The sequence below is a fragment of the Mastigoproctus giganteus genome, chromosome 7 (genome assembly GCF_048544385.1).
Source record: "Mastigoproctus giganteus isolate SK-2022 chromosome 7, ASM4854438v1, whole genome shotgun sequence".
Taxonomy (NCBI): Eukaryota; Metazoa; Arthropoda; class Arachnida; order Uropygi; family Thelyphonidae; genus Mastigoproctus; species Mastigoproctus giganteus.
The window spans coordinates 58,725,356-58,752,034 of NC_143581.1; the positions used below are offsets into that span (position 1 = coordinate 58,725,356).

The 26,679-nt window shown below is 37.7% G+C and overlaps 1 protein-coding gene across 1 annotated transcript in view; it reads left to right on the forward strand.

Moving 5' to 3' along the window:
* Positions 1-26,679, forward strand: part of LOC150082925 (putative RNA polymerase II subunit B1 CTD phosphatase RPAP2) — a 110,602-nt gene that overhangs the window by 48,175 nt on the left and 35,748 nt on the right. Inside the window, exon 6 of the mRNA XM_090376916.1 lies at positions 17,716-17,940. Coding sequence (XP_090233042.1) covers positions 17,716-17,940 — 225 coding nt within the window. The remainder of the gene's footprint in view (positions 1-17,715; positions 17,941-26,679) is intronic.

Sequence of the window (26,679 nt, forward strand, 5' to 3'; positions counted from 1 at the left end):
GGTGAAACACAAGAAGTTGCACTTGACATCTCAAAGGCTTTCGATCATGTTTGGCATAAAGGTCTTCTAAACAAGCTTTCATCTTATGGTTTGCCAACTGTTTTTTGTAATTGGTTATCCAGTTTTCTCTCTAATCGCTCACTGAGGGTGATGGTAGATGGCTCTCTGTCTTCTAACTTCTCCACTAATGCCAGTGTCCCCCAAGGTTCAGTTCTTTCCCCCACTCTTTTCCTCTTGTATATTAATGACCTTCTTCCATTGACTGGAAATCCTCTCCATAGTTTTGGCAATGATAGCACATTGCATTCCACTTTCCATTTTGAGAAACCTTGTCCTGCTCAATCAGCTTCAACTTCTCAAATATCCGCTACCAATTCCTTAAATGCCGATCTTCAGGTAATTCTCCAGTGGGGCAGAGACAACTTAGTTGATTTCAACCCTTCTAAAACTCAGTCTTGTCTTATATCTCGCAAAAAGGATTTTTCTGCTCCTATGGTTATCTTTAGTGACACTCCAATTTCTGGGCAAAATGATATATCTCTTTTGGGGATTACCCTGACTTCTAATCTCTCTTGGCACAAGCACATTACAAATATTGCTTCTTCTGCATCTAAAAAACTTGGTTTTCTCTTTCGCTCTCGGCGTTACTTTTCTTCCAAACAGCTGCTCACTCTGTATAAATAACAAATCCGCCCTGCCATGGAATATTGTTCCCACATTTGGGGTGGTGCCCCCAAAACCTCTCTCAGGCTTCTTGATTCCATTCAGAAGAGGGCAGTTAGGTTAATTAATGACTCATCTCTAACAGAGACTCTGCACTCGTCTCATAGATGTACTGTTTCTGCTGCATGCCTCTTCTACAGATACGTCCATGGGCACTGTTCTTCTGAATTAGCTTCTATAATTCCTGCTCTCTCTCTTTTAAAACAGTCCAAACATGTGCCGCCACCAGCCAACATCCATTTACTGTCGAACTTCAAAGTCACAGAACCAACTTTTCATCTTCCTTGTTTATTCATTCAACTGCCGTTTTCTGGAACAACCTTCCTTCATACGTATTTCCTGAAAATTACAGTCTACGGAAGTTTAAGTACAATGTCAACAAATATCTTCTTTCGTCTTCTCAACCTCCAACCCAAGCACGGTACTAAGTACTATAGGTTCTAACACCTCTCGTGTTTGTGGTTTACATTAAAAAAAAAAAAAAAAAAAAACCTCCAATTCTTACAGGAAGGAAGGCTCCCTTCAGATCTTAAAATAACCTTTAGAGGATTCTGTTACTGCCTCAAGAAAAACTAACAGAATCCTATACTATCACTATAAACTTGTATAATGATGTAAAGAAAGAAAGGGCTGGAATATGAAACAGACTACATCAAACAGACTACATGCATCGATATTTACAAATGAAAAGCCTTTTGTGGCAATGGGAAATTGTGGGAGCGAAGTTAAAAAATATGTAATTAATGATATTGAAATTTCGCAAGATTATTTAATGAAAAACCTTCGAGCCTACAGATTAGTAAGGCTCCTGAAGTTGATGGAATATACCCTATAATCTTAAGAGAGGCGGCAAGCGAGTGCATTGAAGCGTTGAGGCTAATTATGCGAGCATCACTAGACTCTGGGGAGATTCCCTTGGATTGCAAAAGTGCACTTATTATCTCCCATACATAAGGGTGGTTCTAAAAGTGAAGTTGCGAATTATCGACCTGTCAGTCTGACTTCAGTAGTAGGGAAAATCATGGAGGCAATGATCAAGGGTGGAATTCAGGATCATTTGGATCGAATTGAAATTCTCAAGGATACTCAGCATGGTTTTGTAAAGGGAAAATCATGTTTAACAAATCTGGTTCGCTATTTCGAAAGGGTCACTCACGAGCTGGATTTAGGGAATAATTTCGACATTGTTTATTTAGATTTCAGCAAAGCTTTTGACTCAATCCCACATGAGCGGTTGCTTTATAAGCTGGAACAGGTTGGAATCACTGGGAAAATCCTTAGATGGATAGAAGGATGGCTTCAGGGCAGGAGGCAGAGGGTTGTGATAAATGGCTATTCCTCAGATTGGGTTGATGTAAGAAGTGGGGTTCCCCAAGGATCAGTATTAGGACCACTGTTGTTTTTAATTTTCATAAATGACATTGATGAAGGGATAAAGGGCGTGATGTCTAAATTTGCAGATGATGTTAAAATTGGTAGAGTAGTTAATGATCACTGTCAAGCTGAGCTTCTTCAGAGAGACCTAGATAGACTTCAGGAGTGGTCAGAAAAATGGCAGCTGTGCTTTAATCCAACAAAGTGTAAGGTATTACACCTGGGAAACAGTAATCCCAAAAAACTTATTCACTTGGTGGAGTTCAACTAAACCCAGTACTGGAGGAAAGGGGCTTGGGTGTTACGATACGGTCAGACATGAAATTCTCTGAGCATTGTAAACAGGTTGCAAGGAAGGCCCATGGTGTCCTATTGATGATCTATCGAACTTTTGCAAGTAGAAATAGGGACGTGATAATCCCATTATATAAGGCTTATGTTAGACCACATTTGGAATACTGTGTTCAAGTATGGAGACCGCACCTAAAGAAAGACATCGAGCTTCTTGAAAGGGTGCAAAGACTGGTAACTCGCCTGGTGAGATCGACAAAAGGGTGTCCTTATGAAGAAAGACTTCGAATATGTGGGTTGCAGAGTTTGGAGACTAGACACCTTAGAGGAGATTTGATTGAGGTGTTTAAGGCTCTGAGAGGCATCAGTAAAATGAATGAGGACAAAATTTTCAAGATTATAAATGATGCTAGAACTAGGGACATAAATTCAAGTTACGGGGGGAAATGATTAGATTGGACCGCAGGAGGTTTTATTTTAGCCAGCGAGTTATAAATTACTGGAATAAGTTGCCTTCATGGGTGGTAGAGGCTGACAGTTTGGGGAAATTCAAAGGTCATCTGGATAGTACTTTCGGGTAAGGGAAGCGCATAGGATGATAGCTTTAATTTCCTTTTTATTTTTATTTTATTTTTTTATTTATTAATTATTATTATTTAGTTATTTATTTTATTTATTTATTTTTTTTTTTGTTTTTATCATTGTTTTGTTCGGATTTTTTTTTTTTTTTTTTTTTTTTTTTGGCTGGTGCAGCATAAGCCATAGGCTTTCTTGCACCATGCGGCCGTTACTAATAGTAATACTAAGTTGGCAAACCAAATGGTTGCATCACTGACAGAATTCAATCTGAAGCCTTTTCCACTTGGTATGGGAGGACAGTGATTATCGCCATTATGCTACCTGTAAGGGCAAATTGGCAATGCCAGATTTTGGTAATTCTGGATCCCTGCTGCATATATTTTTTTAGTCCTAAAAATCAGGTTGTGGGTGCCCTAACCAACACTAACTGCATTGTTCCAGGGTCCCTGCATCCCTAGAACTGGTGCAGCTATGAACCTCAATAAATTAAATCTGCCTTCATAGTATGTAGGGCATGGAATGAGGATTTTATTACATGCTACCCCTCAGCGATGCACTTGTCAGAACCATACATACCATTAATTTTCTTCACAATCCCTATTAGTGAAATTGAAATTCAGACCTCATTGGGGTCTGAATCCATTTTTTTTGCATAAAATTAATAAAACATCAAATAAATATTATGATAACATATTTGTATTTCCTTTCACTACAAAACAAGAAGAAAGCTGCATTTAATATAACATGATTAATTTCCTTAAATGTTGCAAATCAGATTAAAGAAACTTACAAAAATGCAGAACTAAAATAATTATTCAAAAAAAAATATATATATTCACTTAGGTTAAGATTATTCAGTCTGCAAGTTGACCTGAGACAATATGTATTTTGGACCTGTTTTCATAATGTTTTTAAGATTGTTGCACGTTATATAGTAATATAAATTAACATTTTTTTATATTACCATTTAGAGAAAACATCATATTCACATTGATAAATGGAAAATTTATTGTTTTTTATTTGTTTTATTTTTTTCAAATATTTTAATGACATAATTACAGTTTTTCCTCTAACTCCCTATTTTCTACAGGACTTTTTTTTTTTTCAAACATAGTATTTTTCGGGAATGTATCTCCCACAGTTGTCAAGGGAACTAATGTCGTTACCTTGAAGCTCTTGTATGACATAAATCTTATACAGGGGGAATTTGTTCGTTATAACGCCATGGATGTATTACACTTAATAAAATGCACTGTTTGCTTGATGTTTGTAGAGCAATCGGGTACGGGACATGATACTGCCAAGGGGGATGTCTTTGTGTGTGCACGATGCAAGGAGTGTATCGATATCAGGCAACAACTCGGCGTTCTTGTGGGCCTATATGAGAGCTTGAAGGACAGGGTGGATGCCCTCGAAGAAACTAAATTGAGGGGCCCATCAAGCTCTCAGCTGCCCACATCAACGCTAGAGCTTGCACTTGGGCATCGCGTGACACAGAGACAACCCCCAAGGCAGAATGCGCTGGTCCCGAAGGAACTAGTAGTTGTTGGTGACTCTATTGTCAGGGAAACGGGGAACATGCTTTGTAAAAAAAAAAAAGATAGGTGGAACAGGACCAGGGTATGTCTGCCAGGGGCAAAGGTTGATGACGTTGTAGAGCGAATATCATCTTTTAAGGGCACAAAAGGTGATATAGTTGTACACGTTGGCACTAATAATATTAAGAGTAGGAGACCGGCAGAATTACTTAACAAGTACAGGTCACTGTTGAACAAAAGCCGAGAATTAGGGTTGAATTTGAAAGTGTCTGCAATTCTGCCCAGACACGATAGGAGGGAGTATATGATGAGAGCCTTGTCGATCAATTCGTCCCTTGAAAGATTGTGCAAGGCTCGAGGAGTAGAATTTTTTTCAGCCTGGACTGTACTTGTTAACAGGAGAGTTTGCTTCTACAGGGATGGGATACACTTAAATAGAAAGGGTGCAAGAATATTTGCTGATGCTATCGAGGCAGTGTTAGGTGGGTCGGAAAACTGCTAGCTTGGGGGGAGACAAAGACCAATAGATTGACAGTAGCCACTGGCAGAGGTGAAAGAGATTCTTGCACTGCTTCTATTAGAATGAGCAGAAGCCTGAAAAACAAGATGCATGGTATTTCAGAGACTGCTGGGAGCCATTGCGGTACAAGTAAACACATGGGTTGTGTTAGGGTAGCTAAGAATAGAAACAGGTGCAGGTATACTTGCATGTACACCAATGCTAGGAGTTTAGTAAATAAATTTGAGGTATTGCTCAAAATATCAAAGGCAGATATTGTTGGGATATCAGAGACGTGGTGTCACACAGATATAAGGGATGCAGAACTGCAATTTGGGGAGTACAACGTCTACAGAAAGGATAGACAGGATAGGAAGGGGGGAGGGGTTATGCTATTAGTTAAGAAACACATAAAAACCAAGGAAGTGAAGCCAGTCGACATCGCTGGACAGTGCAGTGTTGAGTCAGTTTGGTGTTACGTAAGCATTGGGAGATCAAAATTGAGAGTAGGAGTGTGCTATAGGCCTAATGACTCTGATGAGTATAATAAGGAACTGTACAGGGAAATAGAGTGGGCCAGTAAATCAGAGAGTCTTATAATGGGAGATTTTAATTTCCCAGATATTGACTGGAATTTGGGGGCTGGTTACTCACACACTAGCAGGCCTTTTGTGGATTTATTGGATGATTGTTTTCTACATCAGCATGTTTGGGAGGCAACTAGAGGGAGTAATACTCTTGATTTGATTATCAGCAGTGATTCTTCATGCATTAAGAATCTGCAGATAAATGAACCACTAGGTGGCAGTGATCACAGTGTGCTGAAGTGGGATTTACTCAAAGAGGTAACTACCATTAGGGGTAAAGGGAAGGGTTATTGCTTCCGTAAAGGCGACTACGATGGACTGAGACAGTATTTAAATTCTATACAGTGGGACCAACTGATGATGTTACCAACAGCAAATTCAAAATGGGAAGCATTCAAAGAACTTATCTTGGAAGCTACTAGGCTTTACATACCAACTAAGAAATATTGTTCAAGGTTTAGGCCAAAATGGATGTCAGATGAACTAATGAGGCATATGGCAGAGAAGAAAAATGAATGGGATACTTACAAATTAACACATGACACAGAAGCCTATGATAGATACAAGTTGATATGCAACCAAGTTACAAAGGAGATTAGGCAGACGAAGGCAGATTATGAGAAATCCTTGGCAAGGGATGCAAAGAAAAACAGCAAAGAGTTCTTTACTTATGTAAACTCTAGAAGGAAGGGGATGAATCAGATTGGTCCACTTGATATTGATGGGTCAACTGTTGATGATCCTGCTCAGGTAGCTAACAAACTAAATGAATATTTTGCATCGACATTCACACATGAGGAGTTATTCAGCAAGGGGAATGCAAGAGGTGTATTCAACTCTAGCAGTAAGCTACAGAATCTTGAAATAACTGGGAGTAAAGTGGAGGAGAAACTGTTGAAGATAAACACAAGAAAGGCACCCCGGGGTGGATGGGATCTATCCAGTTATATTAAAGGAGGCAGCAAAGGAAGTAAGCAAACCCTTAGCCATAATTATGAGAGCTTCCTTGGACTCAGGGGAGGTACCCATAGACTGGAAATGTGCAAATGTGACCCCAATTCACAAAGGAAGATCAAAGGCTGACACAAGTAATTATAGACCTGTGAGCTTAACTTCTGTTCCAGGAAAATTAATGGAGGCACTGGTTAAAGAAGCACTGCAGGATCATTTAGACAAGACTTGTTATAGTTATAGCTCAGACACAGCATGGTTTTGTTAAGGGGAAGTCTTGCCTGACCAACTTGATTGGATACTATGATGCAGTCACAAAAGAACTGGATGCAGGGAATAACTTTGATATTATATACTTGGATCTTAGAAAGGCTTTTGATACTGTTGCACATGGAAGACTGCTGCACAAATTGGAGCAGTGTGACATTGGCGGCAAATTGCTGCTATGGATAAAGGGGTGGTTGAGGGAGAGAAGACAGAGAGTGGTAATCAATGGACACTGCTCATCGTGGACTAATGTTATTAGTGGAGTCCCTCAGGGCTGGGTCCATTATTGTTTTCTGTATTTATAAATGATATTGATGATGGTATATCAAGCTTAATGTCCAAGTTTGCAGATGATACAAAGGTTGGCAGGGTTGTCAAGGACACTACTGACACTATGTTGCTGCAACAGGATCTGGAAAGGTTGAGCAGATGGGCTGAGAGGTGGCAAATGAAGTTTAACATTGACAAATGTAAAGTACTACACATGGGAAACAGCAACCCCAGAGCAATGTATCAACTCTGTGGTACTACACTGACAGTGGTAGAGAATGAAAGGGACTTGGGGGTGGTTGTGCAGGCAGATATGAAGTTCTCTGAGCAGTGCAGACGGGCTGCAAGAGTAGCTCATGGAGTATTGTCAATGATATACAGCAGGGATAAGGATGTGATTATTCCATTGTATAAGGCAATGGTCAGGCCACACCTAGAGTACTGTATACAGGTCTGGAGGCCTCATTTCAAGAAGGATGTAGAGCTGCTGGAACGAGTACAGAGAAGGGCAACAAGATTAGTGAATGGAACAAAGGGGTGCTCTTACGAAGAAAGGCTTAAGTTTTGCAAATTACAGTGTCTGGAGACTAGGCACCAGCAAGGTGATCTGATAGAGGTGTATAAAGCCTTGAATGGTTTAAGCATGCTCAATGCTGATGGGATTCTTCCTCTAGCTCAGAAAAATCACCTGAGAGGGCATAAATTCAAATTGAGGAAAGACAGATGTAGGATAGACGTGCGGAAATTTGCCTTTAGCCAGCGGGTGGTTGGTTGGTGGAACAGACTGCCATCCCTTGTGGTGGAGGTTGATAGCCTAAATAAGTTTAAGGCTCAGCTGGACAGGTATTTTGAACGAACAGAGGGGTGAAGTGGAAGTGGGTTTTTTTTTTTTTTTTTTTTTTTTTTGGCTGATGCTGCATAAGCTTGCTTTCTTGCATCAAATGCCTCTACTAATGCTCATGTTAAAAACTTGATTCCACGTTGTGTGGCAGCTTTTTTTACAGACTTTGGATTCACTGCAATTTTTCCAAGCATAGCTATTCCATTTTCTTCATTTGTAGCACTTCTATCTCTACAGATGCAGTTGTGGATGATTTCAGTTCTCTTGAAGTGGTTTACTAATTCTCATAACAGTTGTGCGAATGATATGCTTTTCTCCTGATCTAGCCACTTAAATTTCTCTATAATATATTCATGATATGCCCAAACTCTTAGACCATAAATAACATGGCAACTCTTTCTTCCAACATTAGCCTTATTTCCATCATATGAAAATTAAACCTAAAACAGGGAAAAATTACAATTAAAAATTGCTTGATTATTTTTTCCCCTTATGATGTGTAGCTTTTGGAATATCCTCTATGTAATTCTTCATAATGTTTAGGCAATGTAAAAAATGGATAAGGCAATAATCATTCATTTAATTGAAGCTCTTGATAACCACCTTCAAGTTGATGCAGTCTACACAGATATATCTAAGGCATTTGATAAAGTCCCGCACGAACAACTTCTTGAAAAACTTAAGATATATGGTATCTGTGACCCTTTGCTCTCATGGTTACGCAGCTATATTACTCATCATTCCTTGAGTGTTATCATCAATCAAGTGAACTGAGACTGTTTTATACCACTAAAGTGGAGTACCACAAGGCTCCCCCTTAGGTCCTCTTCTCTTCATTGTTTTCATAAATGATCTTCCTTCTTTCATCTACACCTCCAATGTTCAAGTTGCTCTCTATGCAGATGATCTTAAGATCTACTCAGCAGTGAAGGAGGTTACCGATTCACAACAGCTTCAATGTGCTCTCAATAAATTCTCTCTGTGGCTATCTCTGAATGGTTTGTCTGCTAATCCCTCAAAGTGCAAAGTAATCTTTCTCATCCACCAGATCTCCACAACTAATTAATACGGAGTACGGTATTAACTGTGTGATCATTGACAGGTGTGACCAAGTTAACGACTTGGGGATTCCCTTCTCCAGCAGTGCTAAATTCAATGCCCATGTCCTTAAAATCACCAGCAAAGCATTCAAAACACTGGGATTCATCAAATGGAACACATACAAGTTCAAAAACTACAGATGTGGTTATCCTTTATAAAAATATTGTTCTGCCACTCCTTGAATTCAGTTCACCCATCTGGAATCCTCACACAAAACTTTAACTAACAAAATTGAAGCAGTCCAAAAAAAGTTTGTCCGTTACCTTACGTACCATAATCCTCTGTTCTATCACTCAGTGTATTATGAATCGCTATGTGATTACTTTCATCTGAAGCCTCTGTGCACTAGAAGAGTTACTGCTGACATCACCCTTCTAGCCAAAGTAATCACTGGAACTTATGAAGCATCTGATATCCTTTGCAAAATCAACTTCAATCCTCCTTGTAGACAAGTCGGAAACCTTACACCTTTTCGCCTGGACTCTGCCACCACAGACTTTATGAAGTTCAGTCCACTGAACAAAATCAGCAAATGACTCTCGTTGATTCTTTGACAACTTCCAATCACTAATGAGCTCCATCCACAAGTTTGCCTCTTCTCTTAAACTGCAAAGTGACTAGCTGTGATCTAATTATTGTAGTTTTTTTTTTTATTATGTGTTTTTTTATTTTTCTGTTCTCTGACTAATTAATTTATTACTCTTTTTGCCGGTAACTTAACTTAATGCAATCCTCTTTTGTACATATGATTTTAATGTTTGAATATATATTAATATTTATCTTCCTGTTGGATTTCGTATTATTGTTATTATGTTTATTGTTCTGATCTCAGATACACTGTTAATGGTTACCTGTTGTGTATATTGTTATTAATAAAAATAAAAAAATAAATTCAAAGAATGCACTGCTCAAATTCAAAACTCTCTCCCCTCTTGAAATTTGGGTTATACTCAGGCATGCACAGCATTTGTTCCACCAGACTATCAAATTGGCTACTTGGCTGAAAAAGGCAAAGTGTATTCTGTGGTTTCAAGAGACAAAATCGGTCACAACCAAACAAATCTTTTAGAAATTCATTGCCTACTTGCCCTCTATGAACATCGTGGATGACCCTCGCTATCTTTGTGGTGAAAATGAAGACTGGGATCACCTATTCTGTTTGCCCACTCTACAAGGACCTGCGAACATTGCCCATAACAAAAATACATGCCTTGCCTCGAGGAAATTAACATTTTCTGATTAATGAGGTAGACCAGTACCACGCTTTTTCTGCCTTTGCCCATGATCTATTCACCAGAAGAAGATCACTGGTACAGCGTCCTAGAACTAATGCACATTGATTGACACCCTTTTCTTACATATTGAACATCTCCACCTCGGATTCATCCAGATTCGACTGCGAACATCTGCACCTAGATTGTGACCACTTCTAGCTACTGGACTTGACACTCAAGTCGCTTGAATTGTTTCATCTGTGTCTCTCTTGATACATGACTGTCTTCCCACCCTCTCGAGGGCCCTCTTCTTCCACTTTCCACTTAGGTGGGAGAAATCCCACCCAACCTGTGGAAAATGCCTTCCTTTACATCCTCCGTCGCTCTGTCTATACCTCCTTTCCTTTACTCTCTTTGGTACATTATCGTTATTAAAGAGGTTTTTTTTTTTTTTTTTTTTTTCACTTGGTCTCTTTCCAGGAAGCTCAGGCGACCTGGAGGAGACTAGCCAGAGAATTATGCACAGCCTGGCTACCTCCTAGTGGTGTGTGTGTGTGCATGCGTGTGTACAACATGGGGTCCCCACCAAGGGCCCTCCGACTAAAAGCCAGGACACCCAACAGAACCCAGCACGATACTTCATTTACAACACAACACTTATAATTAGCCATATGGTGCAAGGAAGCCTGAGGCTTTTGCTGCACCAGCCAAAAAAAAAAAAAATTCTGAGTTACCCCTGAGAGAGAGAGAGAGGGGTCAGAAATAGAAGGGAATCGCCAAGAAAGAGAAGAATGATGATATCCAGCTCAGGATCCCGGGTATGCCAAGCCCATACTCACCAGATGTGAGCCCCTGGGGGTGTTTTCTGGCTTTCACAGTGATACTGTTTGTGTTCACAGAGTGTATATGGCGCAGATGTGGAAAACCACTGGAGGCATCTTTCCCCCAACACTATGCCTACGTATCCATCTTTTAACAATCCCGTCTGTGGAGGATGGGTTTTCTGTACAGGGATGCCCCTCTCTCTCTTTAACTTCTGAATTCCTGGTGGAAGTCTTTCTGTCATCCAGCTCCTTCACCTTCACTATACTCCATCACTTACAATATCTCTCCCGAATACATATATATTTAGGGGCCCATCCCGAGCTTGCCAGGCAACGAAGTTATGGGAAACCACCAGTGCCACTTGACACTAAACCTTATGTACTATGTCCATCTCAGTCTATATTGAAACCACATACAAGTCTAAAAATAAGTGTTCTCTGCAGTGTCAGAGGAAAAGGTCTATGAGATTTTTTTTCCCTTTTGTTTACTTAAACATATTACAGAAATGGCTATTTCCACATTGTAGGAGGACTTCCCATAAACGTTTTTATACACTGGTGTGCAAAACTTAAAGACCAACACTATTTCTAAAGGTTACAACCATAAAATCAAATGAAACATCCTGTGGCGATTTGCATAACTGTGGCTATTTGGTAGAAAGCTGGTGCACACGCAAAAATTTGAATCGTGATGAGAGGACTCACATAAACAGAAAAAAGCAGGAGTTCAGCAGTTATGTGCAAATTACCGGATGGTGAGCACGATTGTTACAGACATTTGATTGGTTCATACAGTGCTACGACAACGAAATCGCCAGTAGACATTTGGATGACTTTACCTGGGATCGAATAATTGGGAGCTCGGGGAAGGTCGAAGTGCGAGGAGTGTGGCTGCAGAGTTTGGTATCGCCTCACATGTGTGGTCGGCCTTCAGAATGACAGGTACAGCTGTTCGAAGGACCAGTGGTGGTCGTCAACAAAAAACAATGCCCAATGATGACCGCTATATACTCCTACAGGCTAAGAGGGACCGACACCAGACAGCGAGATCCATTGCAAACCCAGCTGCACAGGACGCAGGATATCACGGTTTACTGTGGCCAGGCAACTCCACAAAGGTGGACTATTTGCTCGACAGCCAGTATGCTGTGTCCATTTAACACCTGCCCATCGGAGACACCATTTAACGTGGTGCATCGAACACAAGGACTGGACAGCAGCACAATGGCGTAATTTGCACCTTGCAAATATCACTGAAAGGATCGATATGGCGGTTGAGGTGGTCTCGTCTGGGAGGGCATTATCTTGGATGAACGTACACAACTCCAGATACTGGAAGGCAGTGCTGTAACCGGTGCACGCTACTGTACTGGGGTAATCCTTCCCTATGTGCATCTGTTCCAAGGTGCCATTGGCCCTGAGTTCGTGTTTATGGACGATAACACCACACCCTGTTGCACTGCAGCTGTTGATATGCTTTTAGAAAGTGAGGACATTGTTCGTATGGATTGGCCTACCCATTCCACCGATCGAAATCCCATCGAACATATATGGGATGCTCTGGGGAGACGCCTAACGGCACGGCCACACCCACCAGAAAATGTTCACCAGCTGAAGGTGGTGCTGGCAGAGGAATGGACAATGTTACTACAAGAACTTATCAAAAACATTGTTCTAAGTATGGGCAGGCGGTGCAAAGCCTGCATCGACATTAGGGGTGGCCATATCTCCTACTGAGGACCACCTCTTCCCTTTGTTCCATCTTTGGCAGTGATGCATGTGTATCATGGCAGCCAGTGCTGTGTTGCCATTTTTGAATAAAGTCCCTCTGTACCATTTTGTTTCTGTTGTGTCGGTGACGTTTTCTTCATAATTTCTGTATCTCACGAGGTTCCTTTTGTATGCTTTTCCCATATCCAGGCCAATCCTATGAGAAGCTACAGGTGAAAACCTGACTGGTCCTTAAGTTTTGCACACCAGTGTATCAACAAGATGGGATCCAGTCCACTCATTATTTGATTGATGTGTATTTCTGTCTAGAAGAATGCCAAATCTCCAAGTGTGGAATGATTGGCTTCAAGGTTCAGTTTTTGTGATGTGAAGAATCAGATCACAACAGCTGTGCTGTGATCTGATTCTACAGCTTGGGGACTACAGCCTACTCCATAACACAGGAAGAACTTGACTATTGACTGGATGCCATGGTTTGAATATCATAAGGATCCACATTCAGTATATATAGCTCGTAAAAAAAAAAAGAAATAAAAAAACGAATTTCATGAAGTTCTCCATCTATTGCAAACAGGTGACAGGGAGGGCTCATGTTGTTGTATTGATTATTTATCGAACATTTGCTTGTACAAATAGGGAGGTTGTAATTCCACTGTACAAGGCAATTGTAAGATCATGTTTGGCATACAGTGTCCAATCATGGAGAATGAACCTAAAGAGACACTAAATCACGTGTCTGGCAAAAGGGAGGAAAGACTGTTTGTCTTTCATCATATGGACCCTTTTGCCAGGCAGATATTCTACAATAATATCTGCAGTAATGTAATTTTTCCTAGTAAAATGAGTGAATTTGAACTCATTAGGACATCTAACATTGTGACATAAGGCTAATGGAAACTTGATGTTACCCAGAAATAGGGGGATGGTGAGTTGCACTGTAGTATGTATAATGTGTCTAGGAAGGGTAAGCAAGGTATAAAGGTTGGAGAAGGTCACGCTCCTTATCAAAAGCAGGCTGAGCATTACAAAAACCTTGGATTCAGAACTTATTCATGCTGGAAAAAAATCTATGTAGTTTTGAGGAGTTAGATGCAAGTGAGAATAAGTGTATGCTATGGACAAGAATTGTGAAGCATATGACAAGAGTTTCTACATGCAGATGGAATAAGGAGCAAGCAAGTGTAAATGCCTTATTATGATTGATTTAAATTTGTCCCTTAATCATTGGAGCAAGCATAAGAAAACTCACTATGTGGGTACAAAATTTTTAAACCAATTAGATGATGATTATTTGTATCAGTATTAGCAATAGTAGAGGCATACAATGCAAGAAAGCAAGCTTGTGCAGCATCAGCCAAAAAAAAAAAAAAAGACCCTTCCACTTCACCCCTCCGTTTGTTCGAAATACCTGTCCAGCTGAGCCTTAAATTTATTTAGGCTGTCAACTTCCACAACAAGGGATGGAAGTCTGTTCCACCAACCAACTACCTGCTGGCTAAAGGCAAATTTCCGCACATCTATCCTACATCTGTCTTTCTTCAATTTGAATTTATGCCCTCTCAGGTGATTATTCTGAGCAAGAGGCAGTATTCCATCAGCATTGAGCATGCTCAAACCATTCAAGGCTTTGTACACCTCTATCAGATCACCTCGCCAGTGCCTAGTCTCCAGACACTAATTTGCAAAACTTAAGCTTTTCTTCGTAAGAGCAACCCTTCATTCCGTTCACTAACCTTGTTTCCGTTAGCGAAAATACTAGAGGTAAAATTTGTCTAGGCCTGACCATAACCCAAGAACCAGAAGATATAGGGGTTCACAATATAGGAACTACTAGCAAGAAATGAACATGTAATCCTTAGTTGGAAGATGAAGAAAGAGATCATTTGTTAAAGTTAAAGGTGTGGGGGTTTAATTTCAGGACAGAAGACTATAATAGTTTAAGATGCTACATGGCCTCTATCAACCGGGCAGATAGCAGAAGTGGAGTTAATTCTTTAAAATTATGAAATGTCTTTAAAGCAACAGTCACAAATGTGATGAATGTAATATATACCATTAAGAAAATATAGCTCAAGGAGGATGTGCTCTATTTTAATGAAGAATGAATAAAAAGCTGATTAATCTAATAGAGCAGGAAAAGGTGGCATACCAGGAGCTCAGAGTTGACATGTAATAGTAGTAATAGTGTTTGCCATATAGTGCAAGGAAGCCACAGGCTTTTGCTGCACTAGCCAAAAAAAAAAAAAAAAAAAAGTAAATAAGAAAATACAAATTGTGCTGCTTCCCTCCTCATGTAGGTAACTTTTTTTTTTTTTTTTTGAATAAATTCAAACTGTCAGCCTCAATGACTCGTTGGCAAAGGCTAAGTGAGAAAAGAATGGGGATAAAGCGTTTTTAGTATCTTAGTGGGAAATGATGCAAGGAAGCAAGCTTATACAACATCAGCCAATAAAAAAAAAAAAAAGAAACACCTCTAAAACATTTAGAACCTAAAGACAACTAAGACTCAGAGTTGGTGGCATATACACATTCATTTTGAGGGAGGTGGTGAGAGACATGCATTGAACCATTAAGGTTAATTGTGAGGCACTACACCAGGAATTAGAAGATATTCATTTGGATTTCAAGAGTGCCAGTGTAAAAATCATGAAGGCAATGATAAAGACTGGAATATATAGAAATAGAATTCTAAAGGCTACACTTCATGGTTTTGTTAAAGGAAAATCTTGCTTAACTAACTTCCTTAGCTATTTTGATACAGTTACTCATAAGTTGGAAGTATGAGATAATTTCAGTATTCTGTATTTGGATTTTAGCAAACACATTTGACTCACTTCCTCATGAGAGGTTGCTGTATAGGCCTAAACATGTTATGATTGTGGGTAAGATTCAATGTTTTATTGCAGGATTGCTGCAGGGCAGGAGGTAGAGAGTTGCCCATGTTGTTTATCCATGATTTATTGATTGTTTGCTTGTAAAGGTAGTGATATTAAGTAATAATTCCATTGTATAAGGAAATTGTAAGACCACACTTGGAATACTGCATCTGGAAAAAAGATATTGAGCTTTATTTTTCAAAGAGTTAAATGAGTAACCTGCTTGTTTAAGATCCACAAAAGAGCACCTGTATGAGGAAAGACTTCAAATTGTAAGTTACAGAGCTTATTAGTAACCAAGCTCCTTGTAGCCCATAGTTCAAAGCCTTTCCTTGCACAGATGCTGTTTTGCAGCTCTCTCTCTCCCCAAGCTAGTTGGCCCAGCTTTGGACCATTTCAAGAACCTCACTGTCTTTTTTTTTAGATGCATTTTACATAATTAGATATGGTGTTCCAAGTGCAGTCTTACAAACGCTTTATGCTGTGGAATTATGATATCACTATCTGCACAAATGAACAATAAATCATTGATAGGACACCATGGACAAAGGAATACCTTTGTGCCTGTCTTCACTGCTAGGAGAACTTCATCTCTGTGCATATCATAACTCCCAAATCCCTTTCTTCCTCAACTATTTTTAATTCAACTCCAAGTGCAAAAGTTATTTTGGGGTTGCTGTTCCCCCAAGTGTGTTGTGATTATGTATTTTCTAGGCACCTCAGAAGGGACCTGAATGAAGATGAAATTTTCACCCTTATAAATGATTCAGGAACTAGAAGCCCATAAGTTTAATTATGAGGAAAGAGATTTAGAGTGGATTGTAAGTTTTCTTCTAGCCACTAAGTTGTTTCCATGGGCAGTTGGGATGGACAGCTTTTACAAATTTAAAAGTTCAGCTGAATATTTTAACTACATCAGGAAGGAAACACAGGTTATTTTTTACTTATTTATTATTATTTTGTTTATTTTTTATTTATTTATTATTATTTTGTTTATTTTTTATTTATTTATTATTATTTTGTTTATTTTATTTTTTTGGCTGATGCTGCTAAATCTTGTTCCTTTCTTGCACTTTATGGCTAATATTATGTATGCTAATAGACTTTGAATATGTGGACTACAAAACTTGGTAACTAGGCACCTTACAGGGTGCTTGATTAAGGTCTGCAAGGCTCTGGTGTGTTACAAATGGCTTCACTATTGTAATTTGATTTTTGGTACCAGAACTATAGGCATAATTTCAAATTACAGGGAAAGAGATGTAGACTGGAATGTATTAAATTTCCTTTTAGCCTGTGAGTTGTTAATTAGTAGAATAACTTGCCTCTATGGGCTGTTGAGCTTTAGGAAATTCAAAGGTCAGCTTACTAGGTAACTACATGAGAAAGGAATCACTTGATATGTTTTAAGCTGTTGCTCCCTGTTATGCCTATCACTAAGTAAATAGTCATGTAGTGGGTGATACCAAATTACCAATATTATTGTAGTAACTAACCTCTGGGTACTTAAGGATGCTCACTACTTAATTCTTAAAGATTCAAACGTACTTTAACTATTCTTTAAATAGCCTTTCACATAACTGGATTAATTTCTCTGTTACTTTTTTTTTCCCTAGTTAACTCAATTAAATTTGAATTTAATTTTTAAAATTTAAGTAAAGTAAAATTTAAATTTAAAAATTTCACTGAAATGATATTAGAATTAGAAAACAGTTGTTGCCAAATTCAGTCTCACCTGCAAAATTTATGGAATAATTTATCCAGGTGCTTTGTGGAAAGCTGGATGGCTAATCATTAAAAAAAAAAACCAATTTTTTACTGTGTGAATATCATCAGAATTGTATTTAAAAATGTTTAGCAAATTCTAGACAAAGAATTTGATTAGTCATTTGATAAGAACATTAAAACAAAATTAAAAACTAGTATAATGATCACAGTTGTTTGACCATTTAGGTTGTGTAATATGTGAAATTTCCATTACTGTGAATTGTAAACTTCATATTATTAAAGTAAATGTGGATAAAATCTTTATAAACTTTATTTTATCAGAGGAAGTCCTGGTGAAGAAGTGGATTTTGGTCATGCAAAAGTAACCAAAAATGAAGTTGAAGTGAAAATATATGATGACACCGAACTAAATCCATTAAAAAGAATTGGCTTGTCACCATATGTCAAAAATGAAGATATTGAGAAATGTGCTTCCCAGTTATCTGGTCTTCATATAAAAGAAAAGAATTTAGCATATCATTTTGATGATTACCATCATCAGAAAAGGTATATTTCTTAATTAAATATTAAATTTTGTAACTTTTTTTTTTTTTTTTTGAAGCACATAAAAATTTATTTATATTAAGCGTATCAAACTCAGAACACTAAAAACCATATACAGGAACTCCCCAACTTACATAAGGGTTGCATTCTACGGAACTCTACGTAAGTCGGATTTTACGTAAATCAGGGAATTTCCCCCATGCTTGTGCAGCACTCGCAACTGTGCTTGCTGAATTGATTGAATCAAAAAAGAAATGTTCGACGAACATGTAAATAGAATTATTTATTCAATTTTTTATCTCATGCAGGAAAAATTACCAACGCATGCAATTTAAAAAAATTTCAAAATTATAAAATTACAAAAAAAGAGGGGAGACAGGCATAACATCAGTAAGTTTTACCTCTCAAGCATTGTTGCCAGAATCAACGTCTTCAGCTGATAAGTATGCTGCTGCAGGGGTTGAGGGCTGTGGAAATTTAGAAGGGGTTGGTCACTCAGCCTTATGAAAGAACATATTAATGGATGACTGGACGATGGCTTTTTCCTTTTCATCATAGATTTCTTTGTAGCAAGCAAGCATATCATTCACCCCTCTGTTAACTTTTAAGAATCGTTTGCTGTCAGGATCCAAACCTTGCCATTGCCGATGAAATTTCACAAAATGCCATTCCATCTCTCTCTGGTGATGAAGCGTCTTGGCTGTTCATTTGGTTCATCTTGAGCTTCATCAACCTTTTCTTCTTTCATTATCGCTGCCTGCAAGTCAATAAATTCTTTGTTAGATAATTCCTTCTCTTCTTCCTCTATTAACTCCTCCACATCTATGGCATCAACCTCCAACTGAAGTAGCTCTGCAATCTTTACTTATTTTCTGTGGGCATTACTAAAAACAACTTTTAGTAATTTTCACCTAGGCCTTAAGATAGTGTGGTAACTATTGTAAGATTTCCAAAAGTCTCTTAGCGTAATTTTCTCATCTACTGCAGAATGCCTGAGCAAATGTTGTGCGTAAATAGTATGCTTTTAAATTCGAAATAACACCCTGATCCATTGGTTGGATGAGTGAAGTCTTGTTTAGCAGTAGAAATATGCCTCTCGCATTCAAATTGAAATCATCTAGATGTGTAGGATGTCTAGGAGCATTATCTAATAGAAGCAAAATCTTGAAAGGAACGTCGTCTATACAATATTTTCAACCTCGGGAATGAAGCAGCATTTAAACCAATCCTCAGAGAGAGAGATATTGTTATCCATGCTCTCTGTTTCGATCGGAAATGCATGGGTAGGGTGGCTTATAATTGAACCTATTAAGGGCATCAGCCCTTAAATGCACGAGGATTTCCAGAATGGTACACAAGCAGTGGCATTAATCTGTAATCTCCTGCTGAATTAGACCCAAGCAAGAGCCTGGCCCTATCTTTTGATGCCTTTAAACCTGGCATTGTATTTTCTTCTTTGGCAATGTATGTTCAATCCAGCATTTTTTCCAATACAGAGCAGTCTCGTCAACCTTAAAAATTTGCTGCGTTGAACAGCTGCCTTCATCAATAATTTTTTTCAGCACATCACAAAATTTCTCTGCAGCTGTAGAATCAGCACTGGCAACTTCACTGCATACTTTAACGTTGTGGAAACCAACGCAATGCTTGAACCTATTAAACTATCCATTGCTTGCCATGAACTTGGGTTGGGGCTCACCGTACTTATCCTTAATAGCTTTATAAATACTTGTTGCTTTTGCTTGAATGGCCAATTAGACTCAGGGGCACTTGCTTTTGAATCTGATTTTCCATCCATATTGTTAACAGCTGTTCCATCTTCGATATAGTACCTGAATGCTGTTTTGTGATCACTGTTGATCTTAAATGCGTTGTTCCTTTGACATGTTCTTTTATACACACACTGTCCTTGGTGCCTCCGTAGCCAGGTGGGAAGGAGCAGCAGTGCGTAGCACACGCTTCTTGATTAGACCGGGGTTCGAGCCCGTCACCACCAAATACGGAGGATGCGGAAAGGTCAGGTGACCACCGCATATCCTGGAGCGATATGGCCTTAGTTGCTAATGCTCCTAAAAACCAAAATAACAAACAACAACAACAACACACTGTCCTTTAAAATAGTATTCACTGTTGAAACAGCGAGACCTAATTCCTTTGCAATAGATGACAAACTTTGTCCTGCTTTGTACTTCTTAATTAATCATCTTCATTTCTAAATGAATCTAGTTTCTTTTCTTAGCACTGCCAGCACTTGCACTTTCCGTTGATCCTTTTCCCTTCACCATTGTAATAAGTAAATAGGAATGAAGAGAAGTTTCTGAAAATTTTTTTATATGATTGAAGATTTCAGTGAAGGGAACACATTTTCCCATAATAGCGTAAAAACCCACACAATTGCAGTTATCAGTATTATCGCAAATGCAATAAGATTGAGTTTACTACCCGTTTATAATTAAATTCACTAACAGAAAAGCCAAATAAACCGGAAGGTGCAAATTGTTTTATGGTCGTGACCTCCAGAAACGTGCTTTAGAAAAATATCACAAAAGCCTTCAAAATTGATTCTTATAATGGAGAACATATGATAACGATGAAAGGGTAGTGCAATTTCCATTATAAAAATGACCTTTTAAAGAGATAAATAGCTTAGTAATATAGTGAAATTTTCAAATTCCAAGGACTTGGAATGAATTACAAGAGAGGAAAAAAAAAAAAAAACCAATGTGTTATTGGGTTCACATTCCGATATTTTCACGATACCTCCATTTATTCCTACAGGATGCAAAATACGTTTCCACGAATTTTTTAAGTTTGCACCGGCTGGCAAAAACTTACGTAAAGTCAAATTTCTGTAAGTTGAGTATTACATAAGTCGGGGAGTTCCTGTACTCAAAATGTTGTACACCAGAGATTAGTGAGGTAGTGGAAGTTGGTTCTCATACATAGCATTAATTTTTCTCAACATAAATTGATTCAGAGTTCAGTTTTGTACTGATAGTCTCAAATAATTTTTGACAGTTTAATAAAAAAAAAAAAAAAAATCCCGGTCTTAAAAAAAAAAAAAAAACTCTCCATATATGACATTGCAACTAATTTTCAGTTTCAATTTTCTGACTTGCTTTCTGTTTTTATTTTGTGCCTTAGTCCATATTCTGTGTTTTACAACCTGTTTTTTTTGTCATAGTTATTTAATTTTTAATAACTAACAATTCTAGAGACCATTCCATTTGGTTGGAAACTGTTATGACCACAGAGTGATTAGTTATGTAGTATTATGACTTCTCTCTTTCCCCATTGCTGAACAGTGGTAATTTCACACAGATGTCAGGGTGACCTTTTCACATGTGTGACAGGTGCAAAGTAGTTGTGATTCTGAGTGCTTCTCCAAAGATGATGAATTAACACTGACAGAGTAAACTGAAATTTTTTGAAGAATGTGTTTGAACATTTTTCATGTCAAGTTGCATTATAGGTTTTTTCAGACAAAAATGGTTCCTAACAAAACAGTTCTGTTTGATAAAAAATATTTCACAAAACAACCAGTTCATTAACACCCAATAGTAGGTATGTTTCCAGTTAGAAACGTGCCTGCTGTTGGGTGTTAATAAACAGGACCTTGGAATTTATTAATGACTTTCACAACAAAGTGGATTATCATGTAGTTTGCACAACATAGGATAATTTGCCAAACAAGCAATAAAAAGTTGAAATTGCATGCTGCTGCATTTGCTCTTGCATAAACTCAAACTACAGGGATTGAGAGTAGTGAGAGTTTGATACTGTCATTGGTTTGTAACACCAGTCATTTTGGAATAGGTGAACTGAGAAAGCTGTTCTTTTCAGATGAGGCTTAATGTATATATATGTATATATATATATATATATATATATTATAATATATAATATATTATATTATATATTATATATATAATATATTATATTATATATTATATATATAATATAACATATATAATATATATATATATATATAATATATAATTTATATATATTATATATATATATTATATATATATATAATATATATATAATATATATAAAATTAATATATCAGCATTCAAAAACAGTTTTGGAATGCAAGGATCCCATATTCTGCACCTTGCATCTGGGCAATGAAAATTTGAGCATGGTGCATGATACTGTGAAAACAGATGAACTACTTTATCTCAAGGTAACCATCAATTGGAATGGTACCACAATAGTTTACTGAAGTTTGCTGCTTTTTTTTTTTTAGAAGAGAATAAAAGAGACTGCTGGTTTCAGCAAGATAGTGTAATGTCCCATACTTCCAACATAACACTGGATTTCTCAATAAGCTTCTTTGGCAAAGGTGTGCGTGCGCATGCATGCTTGCTTTGATAACCAAGACCTTTAGATAATGCTTATAATGCTTCAAGCTGCTAAGAGCTTGCATACCTTGAAAAAAAGCCAAACATTAATTAAACAAAACATTGAGCATTGTATTACAATATCAATCAAAGGATACTTCACAAGATAGTATAGAACATGTTGAAAAGGGTCAGTATATATTTCTGTAAACAAGGTGGGCAATATGAGGGAGTCCCATATGTTCTGAGTTCAACCAGAAAGGAATAATATTTATATATTCAGAAATTAAAATTTTCTTTTTATGTTTAATTTTTTGATATTTTACAGGACCTGAATGGCTTTGCATTAAAAACTGAGAAATACATTTGTAGGTGATGATGATGGTGGACACCTTGAGAGACCTTATCACTTCATATGCCATTGTTAAGAAGTGAACAGGTGAATTCAGCTGTCAGTTGAAGATTATCCTTAAAAAGGAAAGCCTTCTGATGTCACCACTCCAAAAACCATCATTAATATCCATGAACTCATTATGAACGATTGCCAATTGATGATCCAACAGATTGCTGAGGCACTGGGTTTACCAAGCCAGCTGATGAGATTGTGACAGAGGATGTAACAATTTGATCAGTTTCCACACAATAACTGCTGATTGATGATCCAGCTGATTCCTGAAACACTGGGCTGAAACCAGTTGATCAAATTGTGACAGAGCATATCACAATTTGATCAGTTTCCACACACTGGACTCCGAAACTTTTGAGTTTTTGAACAAAAGCTAGTTGGATGCAATATGTCAAAGGAAAATCTGTGCTTTCTCATTGCAGATCCACAGGAATGTATATTTTTTCACAATAATGTATGAAACATAGGTCCCCCCACTTCCAATTATGTGAGACTAAGCAGCAGCCTAAATAGGAAATATCTCACCTCTCCCACAAAAGTCTGTCTTTTGGCTGTGAAAGTTGCAATATCAGTCGTTTTGGGATTCTGACAGAGTAGTTCATTTAATTTCCTATAAAAGAATCAAAACTATTATTGTAGTTTATTATTATTATTCCTCCTTCAACTACAAGATTAAATCTAGATAAAGCACTAGAGGAAATTGGTGAAAGAAATGTATTTTCATCGAAAAGACATCTGCCATGTCACACACCCATTATTACCATGCCTGTAATCCACAAGTTTGGGTTTAATTACTTTAGCATCCCCCTTATGCACCTGGGGTGGATGGAATCTATCCAGTTATATTAAAGGAGGTAGCAAAGGAAGTAAGCAAACCCTTAGCTATAATTATAAGAGCTTCCCTGGACTCAGGGGAGGTACCCATGGACTGGAGATGTGCAAATGTGACCCCAATTCACAAAGGAGGATCAAAGGAAGAAACAGGTAATTACAGACCTGTTAGTTTAACTTCTATTCCAGGGAAATTAATGGCAGAATTGGTTAAAGAAGCATTGCAGGATCATATAGACAAGATTTCAGTTATAGCTCGGACATGGCATGGATTTGTTAAGGGGAAGTCTTGTCTGACTAATTTGATTGGATACTATGATGTAGTCACAAAGGAACTGGATGCAAAGAATTACTTTGATATCATATATTTGGATCTTAGAAAAGCCTTTGATACTGTTGCACATGGGAGACTGCTGCACAAATTGGAGCAGTGTGGCATTGAAGGCAAATTGCTGCTATGGATAAAGGGATGGTTGAGTGGGAGAAGACAGAGAGTGGTAATCAATGGACACTGCTCTTCATGGACTAATGTTATTAGTGGAGTCCCTCAGGGTTCAGTGTTGGGTCCATTGTTGTTTTCTGTATTTATAAATGATATTGATGATGGTATATCAGGCTTAATGTCCAAGTTTGCAGATGATACGAAGGTTGGCAGGGTTGTTAATGACACTAATTACAGTACACTGCTGCAACAGAATCTAGAAAAGTTGAGCAGATGGCCTGAGAGATGGCAAATGAAGTTTAACATTGACAAATGTAAAGTATTACATATGGGAAGCAGTAATCCCAGAGTAACGTATCAACTTTGTGGTACCACACTGACAGTGGTAGAGAATGAAAAGGACCTGGGGGTAATTGGACAGGCAGATATGAAGTTTTCTGAGCAGTGCAGACGGTCTACAAGAATTTTTCTAGCAGGGATAAGGAGGTGATTATCCCCTTATATAAGGCAATGGTCAGACCACACCTTGAGTACTGTATACAGGTCCGGAGGCCTCATTTTAAGAAGGATGTAGAGCTGTTGGAACGAGTACAGAGGAGGGCAACAAGATTAGTGAATGGAACAAAGGGTTGCCCTTACGAAGAAAGGCTTAAGTTTTGCAAATTACAGTGTCTGGAGACTAGGCACCTACGAGGTGATCTGATTGAGGTGTATAAAGCCTTGAATGGTTTGAGCATGCTCAATGCTGATGGGATTCTTCCTCTTGCTCAAAAAACCGCCTGAGAGGGCATAAATTCAAATTGAGGAAAGACGGTTATAGGATAGATATGCAGAAGTTTGCTTTTAGCCAGCGAGTGGTTGATTGCTGGAACAAACTTCCATCTGTTGTTTTAGAAGTTGATAGCTTAAATAGATTCAAGGCAGAACTTGACAAACATTTGGAGTGAGTGGATGGGTGAAATAAGGATTTTTTTTTTTTTTTTTTGGCTGATGCTATATAAGCTTGCTTTCTTGCATCATGTGCCTTTGCTAATGCTATACGGCTCCCTTTTACTTTGTTTCTTAACCTCGGAAAGAATTTGGCAGGAGCCATTTTATCATCAATGAGGTTATGCCTGCTGTGGATGGGCATTTCAATGACAAAACATTCTACGCACTCTAAATGCAACAGAAGCATTTCAGCATTACAGGACCAAATGTGCAAAGTTCCAAAAAGACTATGTTCCAAGTATTCCAAAACTGATCAAGTAGGTTTCTCTTGGTTAGGCTTAGAACTTAATGGGACATTTCTTGTATTAACATGTGTTTTAACAGGTAACATCATAATTATAGCACATGCATTGTTTCTCAATTTATGTAGTAGATGCATTTACCTCATATTATACTGTATATAATGCTGAGCTATTTAATCTTTAGCTATTTTTAAGTGAACCTTTCTAAATAACATCAATAAAAAATGCAGTTACTGTGCACTCACCTACTATGTGCAAGCGCATAAATTGAGAAGTGGTTGTATGTACAAATATAGGTTGCTTTCAGTGATGGCATTTTAATCTGATTTCCCATAAACTCTACTCCTTCTCTCTCTCTCTCTCTCAATTTTTCCTTTGCTTCCTTGTTGTCAATTTCATACCTAATTTGCATATCACTACTCAAAATGAGAATTAAATGTTCTCTACTATGCTTACGTCACATCAAGAATCGCCTTACAAAGTAGTTTTATCAAGCAAACCCTTTAAAACTTGTATTGTCTGTGTTGAATGCATTGTTAAGACTGTAATATTTTAGAGTTTCAGATAATTTTGCACCATTCATTACAACCCTCATCAACAAATTTGAACTTTCTTCACAAGTGTTTCAAGAAACAGTATCATATTCTTTTTGAAAATTTATTTGTCATATGCTACTTTCAGCAAACTCAGTCATAGCAGTAATTTGTTAATTAATTCAAAACTGAACCTTAACAAATAAGAAATGTGTAATTGCATTGGGAACTCTATGTAAATGAAGTCACAATAATTTACCAGTTCTGCTGTATTTTCAGTTAATGAAGAATTGGTACAGGAAGTACCATGAAACATTTAAAAGTAATCTGTAATTCTTTGAGAAATTAAAGGCAGTTACACTCCACGCAGGTTTAAGTGCTCATTATTTCACCAATTACCAGTCTGTCATTTATAATGAGAAATGACTTATGGCTAATCTGTAGCCCACATTCATTCAGTTGTTTGAATGAACGTGGGCTACAAGTAATGTTTCTGATGGTGGCAAGCTCTGTGGAGTGCATTTCTATATGGAATTTTGGAAAAATGCACACATACAAAATAAGTATTAATTTGCTCCTATTTTGACATCACTGTCCAACGACAGTGAAATTATTGTCAAAAATCAAGAAAAAAATTGGCTGTTACCCCCCCCCCCTTTTTTTTTTTCCCTGTAGTATTCCTCCACATTAATATCATCTATTTAGGTATCAACTTATAGAATTCCTGAGAATTTATTTAATTTTGGCTTTTGTAAGCCCAAATTGGACAATTGTAGCTAACAAAATTGCAAACTCTTCTTCCAGTTTTAAAAGGGGCATTTTTTTTTAACTGCCATTTGTTATAAACTGTTTCTGCAGTCAATTAGTTTAAAACACAAATATATGATAGCAACTACTTGAATATTTCTATATAATTTATATCTGATATTAAAAAAAAAAAAAAAAAAGAAAG